Source organism: Saccopteryx bilineata, chromosome 10 (assembly GCF_036850765.1).
Source record: "Saccopteryx bilineata isolate mSacBil1 chromosome 10, mSacBil1_pri_phased_curated, whole genome shotgun sequence".
NCBI lineage: Eukaryota > Metazoa > Chordata > Mammalia > Chiroptera > Emballonuridae > Saccopteryx > Saccopteryx bilineata.
Window position 1 is genome coordinate 17,976,532 of NC_089499.1, and position 14,469 is coordinate 17,991,000.

General features: G+C 45.6%; 1 protein-coding gene across 1 annotated transcript in view; it reads left to right on the forward strand.

The window, feature by feature from the left end:
• GLB1 (galactosidase beta 1) overlaps positions 1–14,469 on the forward strand; it is a 92,272-nt gene that overhangs the window by 41,012 nt on the left and 36,791 nt on the right. Inside the window, exons 8-10 of the mRNA XM_066246102.1 lie at positions 29–150; positions 251–291; positions 4,586–4,698. Of these exons, the coding sequence (XP_066102199.1) occupies positions 29–150; positions 251–291; positions 4,586–4,698 (276 nt within the window). The remainder of the gene's footprint in view (positions 1–28; positions 151–250; positions 292–4,585; positions 4,699–14,469) is intronic.

Sequence of the window (14,469 nt, forward strand, 5' to 3'; positions counted from 1 at the left end):
TAAGTTCCACGTCTCTTTCTCTTTTTAGATCAATTCTGAATTTTACACTGGCTGGTTAGACCATTGGGGCCAACCTCACTCCACAGTCAAGACTGAAGCGGTAGTATCTTCCCTACAAGATATACTTGCCCATGGAGCGAATGTAAACTTGTGAGTGTTCATTTCTGGAGGGGAGGGCGTTCCCCCCGGACCCCCTCCTCCAGCTGTGGGCTCACAGTGAAGTACTGTCTGTTCTCTTGTTTCCTTATAGGTACATGTTTATAGGTGGGACCAATTTTGGCTATTGGAATGGTAAGAGCAATCTAACATCTGCTTGTAGAAACTTATGCTTATATGTTTCTGGTGCTGGATTTGGGGGGGGGTGTCTACAGACAATTTTTATTTTCTACTTTTGTTTATCTTCTATATTTTTTAATATATAAGAATCACCTATATAATTTAAGAAAAAATTTTTTTTTCACAAAGTTTTTAAGGGTCATCAGTTGTGCATTGAAGAACTTGATTGTTTTAAACCAGGCTGGCTCCGTCTCAGTCTCTGGCTATAGCTCACTTGTGTGTATATGTTCCGCTGTGGTCATTTTTTCTTTTTTAACATTTTGTTTCGTGGAGGTATAATTCACGTGTCATAAAATTCATGATTTTAAAGTGTACAATTCAGTGTTATTTAGGATGTCACAAAGCTTTGTGACCATTATTACTACCATCTAATTCCGGAACGCTTTTATCAGTTCACAAAGAAACCCCACACCTGGGAAACTCTCCACTCTCCCTCCCAAGCCCCTGGCAACTGCTGGTTTACTCTCTCTCTATGGATTTGTCTACTTTGGACATTTCATATAAATAGAACCATACAATATGTGGTCTTTTGTGTTCAACGTTTTTCATTTAGCTTGACCTTTTAAGGTTCATCCATGTGGTGGCATGTATCAGTACCCCATTCCTTTTTTTTTTTTTTTTTTGTATTTTTTGTATTTTTCTGAAGCTGGAAATGGGGAGAGACAGTCCGACAGACTCCCGCATGCGCCCAACCGGGATCCACCTGGCATGCCCACCAGGGGCGACGCTCTGCCCACCAGGGGGCGATGCTCTGCCCCTCCGGGGCGTCGCTCTGCCGTGACCAGAGCCACTCTAGCACCTGGGGCAGAGGCCAAGGAGCCATCCCCAGCGCCCGGACCATCTTTGCTCCAATGGAGCCTTGGCTGCGGGAGGGGAAGAGAGAGACAGAGAGGAAGAAGGGGGGGTGGAGAAGCAAATGGGCACTTCTCCTATGTGCCCTGGCCGGGAATCAAACCCGGGTCCCCTGCACGCCAGGCCGATGCTCTACCGCTGAGCCAACCGGCCAGGGCCCCCATTCCTTTTTATTGCCGAGTAACATCCCGTTGTATGGATGCACAACATGCTGTTTATTCACTCATCAGCTGATGGATATTTGGGTTGTTTCCACTTTGGGGCTATTTTGAACAATGTATGAACATTAATGTATGTGTAAGTATTTGTTTGTATCCATTTCCATTTTGGAGGGTGTATGCCTAGGAGCGGAATTGCTAGGTCACGTTATAACTCTGTGTTGAGGGAACCGCCATAGTGTTTCCCATAGTGGCTGCACCATTTTACATTTCTATATGGTTGTGGGTTTTTATTTTTGCAGGAAAAATTATGACAAAATTCTCTTCATTGCCATTAATTTTTACAAAGACATACCGTGCTCTGTTGGCCTTTCCCTAATCCTTATTCCCCACCTCTCTTTACATCTGTATTTTTCTCTCTGAATCGGGAAGGATGCCCTACTGTTGAATTTTGAAGGGTTAGTTTGAACCTCATTATCCTAAGATCTTTGCTTGTATACTATCTGCTCTTAATGAATTTTCTCCTTAGAACAGCTGTCTTTGATGCAGGGTGGGGTGGGCTAGGAGAAGGCTTGGCTTACAAGCATTATTAATGTTACTAATACTTTGCCTGACCAGGGGGTGGCGCAGTGGATAGAGCATTGGACAGGGACACGGAGGACCCAGGTTTGAAACCCTGAGGTCACCAGTTTGAACACGGGTTTGCTGGCTTGAGCATGGGATCATAGACATGACCCCATGGTCGCTGGCTTGAGCCCAAAGTCGCTGGCTTGAGCAAGAAGTCACTGGCTCTGCTGCAGGCCCTCCACCCCACCCCCCACCCCCCGTCAAGGCGCATATGAGAAAGCAATCAATTAACAACTAAGGAGCCGCAACGAAGAATTGATGCTTCTCATCTCTCTCCCTTCCTGTCTGTCTCTATCTGTCACTCTCTCTGTCTCTTTCACACACACACACACACACACACACACAAAAGAAATAGTTACTACTACTTGTTAGAGCCAAGAAATGAAGAAATGAAGAATTAGAGTTTTAGTCCACCCTTTAACCGCCCAGCCAGGTTCCCCGCCTGGGTTCCCTTGGCCTGTGAAGTTTGCTTCCGGAAGTCACACTTGTTCAACTCAACTTGGCAGCTGGTAGAGCTCCTCTTCCGTCCCGGCTGTGGCGGGGGTCCGGGTCAGTGAGGCCACATCTATGTCGAAGGTGCATGCATTGTCTAGCGTGCAGCGAGAGACAGCAGAAACACAGGCGGCCCAGTCTCTGCCACTTTAGAACTAGAGAAGGGACTACAGAGAGAAGGTGAGCTCTCCTTGCAGAAAGGGATGTGGTTTTCTTTTTCCATTGCCTCTCACAGCAAAGGATGTGTTTTATCATCGGGACCCCCAGAGGCGGGCAGACCTGTTGGCAGGCAGCTCGCTGTCTCTGGTTAATAAGAAATGGGGGAAAGTCATGTGGCTGAATCATTTCAGCTGGTTTAGATACTTCCAAATGCAGGCTCTGTGCAGAGAACTAATGAAAAAATGTCTTTACGGGGATGACCTGACCCTTGGCCTGGCTCATGTTGCCAACTCCACCACCCGAAGGCCACCCAGGGCTGACCCATCATGTGTGAGCTGTGAGAACCACCCGAAAGAATTTGTCACTAAGTCATATGTGAACTCTCAATATTGGGGCCTCATTCACTTAAACTTCAGGTTGGATAAAAGATTATTCTAAAATAACTATTCCCATACACTGTAACTATTCTTACACTGCAAAATGCTCCGTGGAGGAGAAGTGAAAGGGGTGGTCCAGAGCCTTGCTGGTCCGCAGACAGCGGTGACGTCAGTGTCACCTGGGAGCCGGTTAGGAATGCAGAGTCTCAGGTCCCACCCTAGACCTGCTCAATCAGGGTCTCGGGTGGGGCTTATGACTCTGTTTTAGCAAGCTCTCCATGAGTCTTTCATGCTTGGGGTGGATTTTCTAAATTCACTGGCATCCGGTCATGGCCCAATGTTGCACACAATTCCTCCCTGTGAGTATTACGTGTGACGAGGTTGGGGGCCTCTGTTCTAGACTCCGCCCCCTCGGCAGGAATTGCGAGACCGTTTGCTTTCCTAGTCTTTGTGTACACCCAGGCTTGGCCTTATTTTCTGCTCTCTGTTGTGGGCTCTGTTCCCCGGGAAATAGACTTTGAGGCTACCCAGCAGAAGATTGAAAGCTCTTTGGGCTGTGCCCTCAGAAGCTCACAGACACCCAGGAGGGCGTGTGGGAGGGAGGACTGAGCCGAAGGAGAAGCTAGGCTGTGATGCGGTCTCACAGGTAGCTTAGCTGCTTCCAGAGGGAGCTCTGGATGGAGCTGGGATGGCCCTTTGTAACAAAGGGACTCAGTTTTTATATCCCAGGGGTTCCCAAACTTTTTACACAGGGGGCCAGTTCACTGTCCCTCAGACTGTTGGAGGGCTGGACTATAAAAAAAAAAAACTATGAACAAATCCCTATGCACACTGCACATATCTTATTTTAAAGTAAAAAAACAAAATGGGAAGAAATACAATATTTAAAATAACAAGTAAATTTAAATCAACAAACTGACCAATATTTGAATGGGAACTATGCTCCTTTCACTGACCACCAATGAAAGAGGTGCCCCTTCTAGAAGTGCGGGGGGGGGCCGGATAAATGGCCTCAGGGGGCCGCATGTGGCCTGCGGGCCGTAGTTTGGGGACCCCTGTTATATCCCCACATCAGTCAGTTGATGGATACGGGCTATCCCAGGAGGATTGCAACTATAAGCAAGGCAGCCTAGCGGAGGCCAATGACCAGAGAGGGACCCCTCCACTGACTGACCTTTTCTCAGCCCCAGAGTTCGAGGTCATGAAAAAGATCACGGTTAACCGTCAGAGATGCAAGTCATGCCATAAGCCCTGCCGTGACTGGTTGTGATGAGCGAGTCTTGTAGAGTTTCGGATTCTCTGCTTGTCCCGTGGCAGTGGTATCTACTGGGCTCGCCCTGTGAGCTCTGCCGAGGGGGTGGGGAAAGGGCTCGCTAGACTCCAAGGTGCTTGGTAAGGGCCCCCTGTGGGAAGACACGAATGTCTCTAAACCTTGCATCCAGAAGCCCACCTCTGTCTCACTGAACAGTTGGTTCAAATGGGTCCTGTATTTTCTCCCTCCATAATGCTGAACCCGTGAATCTCAAAGACCTTGTCCCAGGCAAGGGCCTTCAGTAGTAACTAATGTCATGTTTTGTCTCCTAGGGGCCAACATGCCCTACCAAGCGCAGCCCACCAGTTACGACTACGACGCCCCCCTGAGCGAGGCAGGTGACCTCACCGAGAAGTACTTTGCCGTGCGAGATGTGATTCGGAAGGTGGGTGCTTTGTATGGGCTGCGGTGGGCTGGCCTTGGACAGAGATGCCTGGGACTCACTGTGCCTGGTAGGACAGCTTCCCAGGGCGCTGGGGCTTCCAAGTCCAGGTGAAGGCCAGACGGACTGGGCCTTGAGCCTTGGCCCCCGCCTGATGCAGAGTGAGCCTGTGATCAAGTTACTCCACTAGTTTATTCCTTTGTAAAACGGGACCCACTGCTGTTTGTGCTGGGAGGACTAAAAAGAACCTACATAAGGCATCGTGTTGTCCAGTAAGTGGTAGCCGTTACTATTGTTTGTACTCAAGGTAAGAAACTGTGTGTCTGTATAAATAGCTAAGCTGTGTAGGAGAGAATCTGTGGCAATGGAGCAAGGTGCAAATGTGAGCTGTCAGCACGGGCTCACTTGTCTATCTGGGACAGTGGTTGCTGGCCTGCCACCTGAACTGCTTAGACCTGCTAACATTGTGACCTTTTGAGGCATCTAGAGCACCCAGGTGGGGTTTCCTGTCTCTGCTGTGGGTTAAAAAAAACCCCACAGTTTTTCTGCTCAGTCACCTGAGATTGAAGTTTAAAAACATAGATTTTCTGCCTATAAATGGTTTGAACTATTTTTTTGTTTAAGTATGCTGTAGTCTAATTGTAAGCGTGTTAACAGCTAGATGATGAACTGCATTAAACATATTGAAAGAGATGATCTGTACTTACCTAAGAATTTGTCTACTTCATCTAAGCTTTCAGATGTGTGGTTAGAATGTTGCTCATTCTGTCTTTTGCTATGGATTTGATCACTGCAGAATTTGTAGTGAGGACTTGCAAGCTCTCTCTCATGTGCCTGTTCTCTTTCAGAGCTCTCTGTTTCTATCTTCACCGCTTCCTTCTTTTATTTGAAACTTAGGTTCTTTTTTTCTTTTTTTTTTTTTGTATTTTTCTGAAGCTGGAAACGGGGAGAGACAGTCAGACAGACTCCCGCATGCGCCCGGCTGGGATCCACCCGGCACGCCCACCAGGGGCAACGCTCTGCCCACCAGGGGGCGATGCTCTGCCCCTCCGGGGCGTCGCTCTGCCGCAACCAGAGCCACTCTAGCACCTGGGGCAGAGGCCAAGGAGCCATCTTCAGCGCCCGGACCATCTTTGCTCCAATGGAGCCTTGGCTGCAGGAGGGGAAGAGAGAGACAGAAAGGAAGGGGGGGGGGAGTGGAGAAGCTAATGGGCGCTTCTCCAATGTGCCCTGGCCGGGAATCTAACCCGGGTCCCCTGCACGCCAGGCCGACGCTCTACCGCTGAGCCAACCGGCCAGGGTTTTTTTTTTCTTAAGTGAAAAGTGGGGAGGCAGAGAGACAGAATCCTGCATGCGCCCCAACTGGATCCACCCAGCATGCCCCCTATGGGGTGATGCTCTGCCCATCTGGGGTCATTGCTCTGTTGCTCGGTAACTAGGCTATTTTAGCACCTGAGGAGAGGCCATGGAGCCATCCTCAGCGCCCAGGGCCAACTTGCTCCACCTGAGCCATGGCTACAGGAGGGAAAGAGAGAGACAGAGAGAAGGGAGAGGGAGAGGGGTGGAGAAATAGATGGCACTTCTCCTGTGTGCCCTGGCCGGGAATCAAACCAGAGACATCCATATGCCAGGCTGATACTCTACCATTGATCCAACCAGCCAGGGTGAAATTTAGCTTTTTAATCAAGCCTTTCTTCTTTTCTAATACAAATATTCATTCAAAGGTGATACATTTCTTTCAAGTACAGCTATAGCTTCATCTCATAAGTTTTAATACAGAACATATTTATTATAGTTTGCTTCTAAATTTGTTTATTTTGATATCTCTTTGACCCTTGAAATGCTCAGAAGTGGGTTTTTCAATTAGTAAACATAAGTATTTGTCTAGTTTGTTGGTTTCTAACATATTTTCACCTGTTTAGAGAACAGTCTGTATGATACCTATTCCTTAAAATTTGTTGAACCTAATCGTAGAGTCTAACATATACCAACGTGTCCCTGAAGAGACTGCAGGTTTTATACTTGGACACAGTCTATATACATGTTCATTAGATTAAGCTTATCAGTGCACCTGTTGATAATTTTGTTATTCATTCTTTTTTTTTTTTTGACAGAAACAGAGAGAGGGACAGATAAGGACAGACAGCAGGAAGGGAGAGATGAGAAGTATCAATTCTTCGTTGCGGCTCCTTAGTTGTTCATTGATTGCTTTCTCATATGTGCCTTAACTGGGGGCAAGTGACCCCTTGCTCAAGCCAGCAACCTTGGGCTCAAGCCAGCGACCATGGGGTCATGTCTATGATCCCATGCTCAAGCCAGCAACCCCAAGCTCAAGCTGGTGAGCCATTGCTCAGCCAGATGAGCCTACCCTCAAGCCGGCGACCTCAGGATTTCAAACCTGGGTCCTCTGCATCCCAGTTCGACGCTCTACCCACTGCGCCACCGCCTGGTCAAGATCATTCTTTTTTTTAAGTGGCAGGATGGGTGATAGTGAGACAGACTCCTGCATGTGCCCAGACCAGGATCCACTTGGCAAGCCCCGTCTGGAACCAATGCTCAAATCAACCTTGCTATATTTAGCACCTGAGGCTGCCACTTTAACCAACTGAACTATCCTCAATGCCTGGAGCTACATGTGGACCAATGAAGCCACTGGAGGCAGGAAGGGAAGAGGGAGAGAAAGGGGAGGGGGAGGGGGAGGGGGAGAGAAGCAGATGGTCAATTCTCTTATGTGCTTTAATTGGGAATCAAACCCAGGACATCCATAGACCGGGCTGACACTCTATCCACTGAGCCAGCCAGAGCCTTGTTATTTATGCTAATTATTGTTTGTTTGTTCTCTTATTGAGAGAGTTGTTTATGTACCTCTCTTCATAGTTTTATGACTTTTTATGGTCAAACTATTAGATATGCAAATTCAGAATCAAATCTTTTAGTATCCTTATGTGTTAATCCTCTATCTCTACCAATGCTTTTTGTCCTACACTCTTTTTTGTCTGATACTAATAGAGTTTGCCTGCATTGTTCCAGGTATTATTTACCTGGTATATCTTTCACAATACTTTAATTTCAACTTCTTTATATTCTTTTTTTTTTTTAGCATGTCACCCATAGCTGGATCTTTTAAAAATCTAATTTGAACATTTTTGTCTTTTAACTGGTGCATTTATTCATTCTCATTCATTATAATTTGGGATACACATCAATTCACTTCAACCATCTTATTGTATATTAATCGACTTGTCCAGGTTTTCTCTTTCGTCTTCCCTTTATTACTTCTTTCTGAATTGTGTGATTAATTCTTTTCTCTTATTTCACCTCTCCCCCACCGACACACACCCCAGTTTGGAAGTTATTCTGATATTTTTAGCCCACTAGTGGTTATCTACTGACGTGTAAAATGTACACTCCCCCCAAAAGCACAACTCATAAGTGTATATAGCTCAGTGGATTTATACAAAGTGAACGCACCCCTCTAACCAACACTCAGCACCCCGGAAACCCCCTCATGCCCCTTTCTAGTCGTGACCCTTCCATCCCCAGGGTTCACTGCTGTCATGACCTCTGTCACCAGAGGTTAGTTTTTCTTCTTTTCCGACTTTCTATGAGTGGGTTCACACAGTACACGCTCCTATGTGTCCATCTCTCAGAAACACTTTAACATTCAGTTTTAACCTGTAATTATTCAAAATTAATCCATATCTTTCCTTTCTCCATACAGAACTTATTTCCTCCTTTGGTTTTTAAAGATTGCTTTTTTTTTTTTTATTTAATTTTGTTCAATTGTACAAAATGGGTGAGGTGATTTTAGACATTTCCTCTATGGTTGCTAAGATTTCTGAGAGAGATGACTTCACTTTCCTGTCTGTAAGGAGCAAGAAGGGGCTGTCTGGCAGTGTTCCAGGCCCTGGGGCAGGGTTCTAGTGTGGGTGGTTACTGTTTACTACATATATATAATCACATTACCCCTTTTTATTATAATAACATGTCCCCAACTGTGCAGCATGCCCTTGAGCTCAGAGACTCTGGTTTCTTCTCTCCAGAGAGTAAATTCCTAATCTTTACATATAGCCTTCACCCAGTCCCCCCTTACTTTAGCACCTGTAACTCCCAGTTCCGGAAGGATCTGGTACTGCCAGTGTCGAGCCTGTTGGTAATTCTGCAGTCAAATTAAACTGATTCTTAGTTTTCTCCTATCCTGAGTTAGGACCTGGATTTTTTATTACTGACTTGCTATTCATTTGTCCATTTTTCAGTTGTCAAAATTTTCTTGCTGTTATCACCTCTCCTGTTCCTCAGCTCAGTGTATTTATATCTTAAAAGCCTTTTCACCGTGACTTTGTGGGCATTCTGGGAAAGAATGAGATAGATGTGTATGCTTAGAATACCTTAACCCGGGTGATCTCATTCTCTTGAACGGTTGCCTGCTGTAATACTATTTATATTGACTGCCATTTACTTAATCAGTTTTTAAATGATGGGCATTGAAATTATTTTCAACTTTTAAATGATATGTCATGTACCAATATAAAGACAGCTACAAGGAAATTTTCTTGAGTTGGAATTAGTGGGTCAAAGTTGCTTGCACCCAACGTTTTGATAGTTCTTACCAAATGGCCTTTCAGTAACATTGCATCAGTTGAGTCTTATGTCCCCACAGTTTTACCAATATTGGGAATTATTAGGTTGACTGCATGCTGTTTGATTGCCTCCTCATTAACCACCACATCTGCGATCTTGTCCTCTAGAGAAAATGGAAATCTTTCTCCCTAGCATGGCTGATTGGAATTTTTAGTATTGATAGTTTAGAAAAACAGAAAGCCTCACATGTGGTTACCGATAATGTTGTATAAATACTTAGGATTGTTATCAAAATCGGGGCGATCTGTCTCCAGGTCTTTCACATGTGAACGGTAATGTTTAGAAGAAATTTCTATAGACCTGTTCCGGCCCCACGCCTTTCAAACCTTGTTTCTCCTCCACAGCTCACACGCGTTGCAAATGAGTGTTAGGAATCATCTGTGGGCGATAAGTTACCTCCTCAGAGACTTGACAGTGAACCATGTAAATATACTCCATACCCAAATCAAATAAATCCCCTCCTCAGCTCTCCTTTGGTTAAATCCCAGAGATGCCTGCAGTTCCTCTGAACCCTCCCGATGCAAGAGCGTGTGTGACACAGGGGAGCGGGTGCAGAAGGAGACAGGGGTCTTAGCCTGTTGTGCTTAAATGATATCCATTTTGCAGATTTTACAAAGACCCATACCCACGGGAACACTGGGAGGACCCTGCCTTGGGGCACTTCCGGATGCAGAAGATGAGTTAGGGGGCTGCTCTAGTGACCTGGGAATGAGGTGATAGCGGGAGCAGCAGGCAATGGAGAGGAAGCAATTGATTTTAAAAACAGGAAGTAAAGCCTGACCAGATGGTGGCGCAAGGGATAGAGCATTGATCTGGGATGCAGAGGACCCAGGTTTTAAACCCAAAGGTCACCAGCTTGAGCACAGGCTCATCTGGCTTGAGCCTAAGGTCGCTGGCTTGAGCAAGGAGTCATTGGTTCAGCTGGAGCCCCTCCCTGGTCAAGGCACATAGGAGAGAGCAATCAATGAACAACTAAAGTGCCAGAACTACAAGTAGATACTTCTCATCTCTCTCCCTTCCTGTCTGTCCATATCTGTTCCCCCACCTCTCTAAATAAATAAATAAATATATATATATATATATATATATATATATATATATGAATAGAAAATAAAATTGGTCAGGTTTGGTGATGGACTTAACGCAGATGAGAAAGAATAAGGAGTTGTCAGTTTGTCAGATTACAACCCTCGTTGGGTAACTGGATGGGTATTGATGTCTGCAACTCAGATAGGAGATGGCAGAGAAAGCACAGGCTGGGATAAGGGGCAGAGAGCAGTCAGTTCTGGGCTTGTTCAGCTCAAGATGCCTCTGGTGATATTAGGGGGAGGTGTCTGTCCAGCAGACACCTCACTTAGGAGTGAGAAGTCATTAGAGCAGGCTCAGATTCTGGGGTCAGCCGTGGACATGGAGGCTAAAGTCCAGTGAAGGTTGAGATTGAACGTGGAGAGCTGAGCGAGAAGGGCGGTGAGCGAAAGACAAACCCAGCGCATAATCAGGGACATAGCAGATGAACACATGAAGGACGCAGTCTTCACAAATACATGTCATTCAATAGTTTGTAACGGATTATAGCTTAACCTCTAGGCATCTTCCCCCCCCCTTTTTTTTGATGTTTTAAGTTTGGAAGAGGGAAGTAGACTACTTTAAAAGTGGGCTCTTTCTAATGAGATTTTGTAGACGGTCAGTTAACTAAGTGGTTTTCAACCTTCTTACACTTGGCGACCAGTAAAAACAGAAAAATTGCTTCGGGGACCACTAAGGCAGAAATCACCCTGAGCATAAGCAGATTCGACTAAGATCACTGAGTCTGTAATCTTCTTTTTTTTTTCCTTCATATATATATATATATATATATATATATATATATACATTTTTTTTTTTTTTCTGTAGCTGGAAACGGGGAGAGACAGTCAGACAGACTCCCGCATGCGCCCGACTGGGATCCACCCAGCACGCCCACCAGGGGCAACGCTCTGCCCACCAGGGGGCCATGCTCTGCCCCTCCGGGGCGTTGCTCTGTCGCGACCAGAGCCACTCTAGCGCCTGGGGCAGAGGCCAAGGAGCCATCCCCAGTGCCCAGGCCATCTTTGCTCCAATGGAGCCTTGGCTGCGGGAGGGGAAGAGAGAGACAGAGAGGAAGGAGAGGGGGAAGGGTGGAGAAGCAGATGGGCGCTTCTCCTGTGTGCCCTGGCCGGGAATCGAACCTGGGACTTCTGCATGCCAGGCCGACGCTCTACCACTGAGCCAACCAGCCAGGGCTGTAATCTTCTTATAACATCAAGGTGGTTTGCCCTTTTGCAGACTGGCACAAAATTTCCAGCAAGCTGGCGCTGGTCCGTGGACCGGCCATTGAAAAACACTGAGTTAACAGGTCTGTTAAATGATATTCAAAATACTTGCTTGCAACAAGAGAAATAATGGGATCATAAATACCCCCTCTTATAGCTCTTCCTGCCTCTTTCCTTTACCAAAGACTTACAAAGTGGAATGGGTCTCTTCTTTAATCTTTACCTCTTGTTTAATTAGTTGGGAGATGATGGACAATATCTTTCACTGACATGGACTCCCAGGGATAATTTCCCAGCAGGCTGCACAGGTCTGTTTTCAGTAGTGAGAGCTCCAGGTGGCCCCTTGCATATGACTCTTCGATGCATGACAGAGCTCATGACATTTGCATTTTCTAAGGTGTTCTCTTTGGTGTGGGTAAACTCAACCAGACATGGTTAACACTTCGACCTCGAGGTTGAACCATAAGACTGTAGGACAGCACCCTTCCTCTACCCTACTAATCCTAAAAGGGGTAGTGGGGAGTTTATTTTTGTATGCCTTTGAATGAATTTAAGACCTACTTTTTAAGATTTCTTCATCAAAGATAAGAATCCAGTGGCTTTTTGGAGATGGGTTATTCTGCAGAAGTTAATCATGTAATTGTTGAGGACCTTGATGATTGGAGTTGATTTTGGGATTCCTTGAAGTGGTTATTGGGGCTGACTGTGGGAGCAGAGGGAAGGGCTGGGGATGTGAGAATGCCACAGTGATTTTCAATCCTTCAAAAGTTTAGTGAAGTTTGCAACTTGGTTCAAGACCAGTCTACAATGGCTGATTATCTTCTTGGTCTTCAGCTGGAATGATATTAGCTCAGTGTGCAGACACAAGCTGTCTCTTGCAATCGTGATGCTGGTGGAAACACAGTGTGGTATGTCTGATAATGAAGGGTAATAAAGTCAAAAGACTTAATGAATGTTAGTCTTTTAAAGCATCCTCTGCACCCTTGTGGCACTAGTCTTTGTATTTCCTACAGACTTGGCTTTTCTCATCTGTCTTCCAGAGTGATTTCTCTAAAGCACCGATCTGGTCAGGAAGCCTTTTACGACTTGGCCCCATTTTCCTCAAGCCTCATCTTCCAATTCCTCCTTTCTCTGTGACTCTGTGGCCTGAAATGAAGGTCCGTAAAATTCCCTGAGAGGGACAGTGCTGTTTCTCACTCTCGGCCCCTGCAGATGCTGTTCCCCTGAGCACGCCTCAGTTACCTTCTCCGCCGAGTCGTCTTTGTCTGTCTCTCTGCAATGAGTCACACTTTGTTTTCTGCCACCACCTTGTAGTGTAGAGATCTGGAATACACAACTTCTCCTAGTGAGTTCATTAACTTGCTTACCCACCTGTCACGCTGTTAGAAGTTGTTTACATTGCCAGTACCAAGCAAAGGACCTGACACAAAGTACATATTTTTTTAATAAGACTTTGTTACATGAATGAACAAAAACATTACAGATAATCTTAGGGAAAGAAAAGTTTGTCAACATTGAAGCTATGGGCTTCCATTGGGAAAACAGCAACTTCCCGTATTGAACTTGTTCAACTAAATAAGTAGGATAAGAAGAATGACCTTGGCCAGAGGCTCAGTTGATAGAACATCAGCCCAGTGTATGAGTGTCCTGGGTCTGATTCCCCATCAAGGCACACAGGAGAAGCAATCGTCTGCTTCGCCTCTTCTTTACCTTCCTTTTCTCTCCCTCTTCCCCTCCCACAGATAGTAGGTCAATCGGTTTGAGCATGGCTCTGGGCACTGAGGATAGCTCCATTGGAGTACATCAGCCTCAGGCACTAAAAAGAGCTCAGTACTCTAGCATCATCCCTAGATCAGGTTGCTGGGTGGATCTCAGTCAGGGTGCATGCAGGAGTCTGCCTCACTAATTCCTCTCCTTTCACCTAAAATTTTTAAAAAAGTAATATTTATGATTAGTCTAAAAATTATGGTTAAAGCACAAATCATAATGGAGAATAAAAGTTCTGAAGTATAGTGTTTTGGTATATTTGTCTATTTCTTTTTTTTTTTTTGTATTTTTCTGAAGTTGGAAACGAGGAGGCAGTCAGACAGACTTCCGCATGTGCCCAATCGGGATCCACCTGGCACCCCACCAGGGGGCAATGCTCTGCCCATCTGGGGCATCACTCTGTTACAACCAGAGCCATTCTACCTCCTGAGGCAGAGGTCATAGAGCCATGCTCCAGTGGAGCCTTGGCTGCGGGAGGGGAAGAGAGAGACAGAGAGGAAGGAGAGGGGGAGGGGTGGAGAGGGGGAGGGGTGGAGAAGCAGATGGGCGCTTCTCCTGTGTGCCCTGGCCGGGAATCGAACCCAGGACTCCTGCACGCCAGGCTGATGCTCTAACACTGAGCCAACCGGCCAGGACCTATTTGTCTATTTCTTTTCTGAAACATTAATTAATTGAATAGAAAGATTAGGTCTTTGCTACATGATAATCAATGAAAAACAACTAAAACTGTTAAAAAGAAAACGGAGATGGTTGTGGCAAATGAGATAGACAGAGGGAGACTTAATATTGATAAAATGAGTTCATGCCACTGATTTAAAAATCAAGATCCAAACAGATAATTGGGCAAAAAACATAAGCAAGTATAGACCTTTGATGAAAAGCTTGGTATACACTATACTAAGAATCATATAAAATGTTCATATCACTTGACCTGGTAACCCCTCACTTGGGGCTTTATTTTTTTTAAAAAAATTAAGCAATAACTATGAAGTCCACTGCAGCATTATTTATAATATCAAAAACTAGAAATAGCCTGACCTGTGGTGGCGCAGTGGATAAAGCATCGACCTGGAAA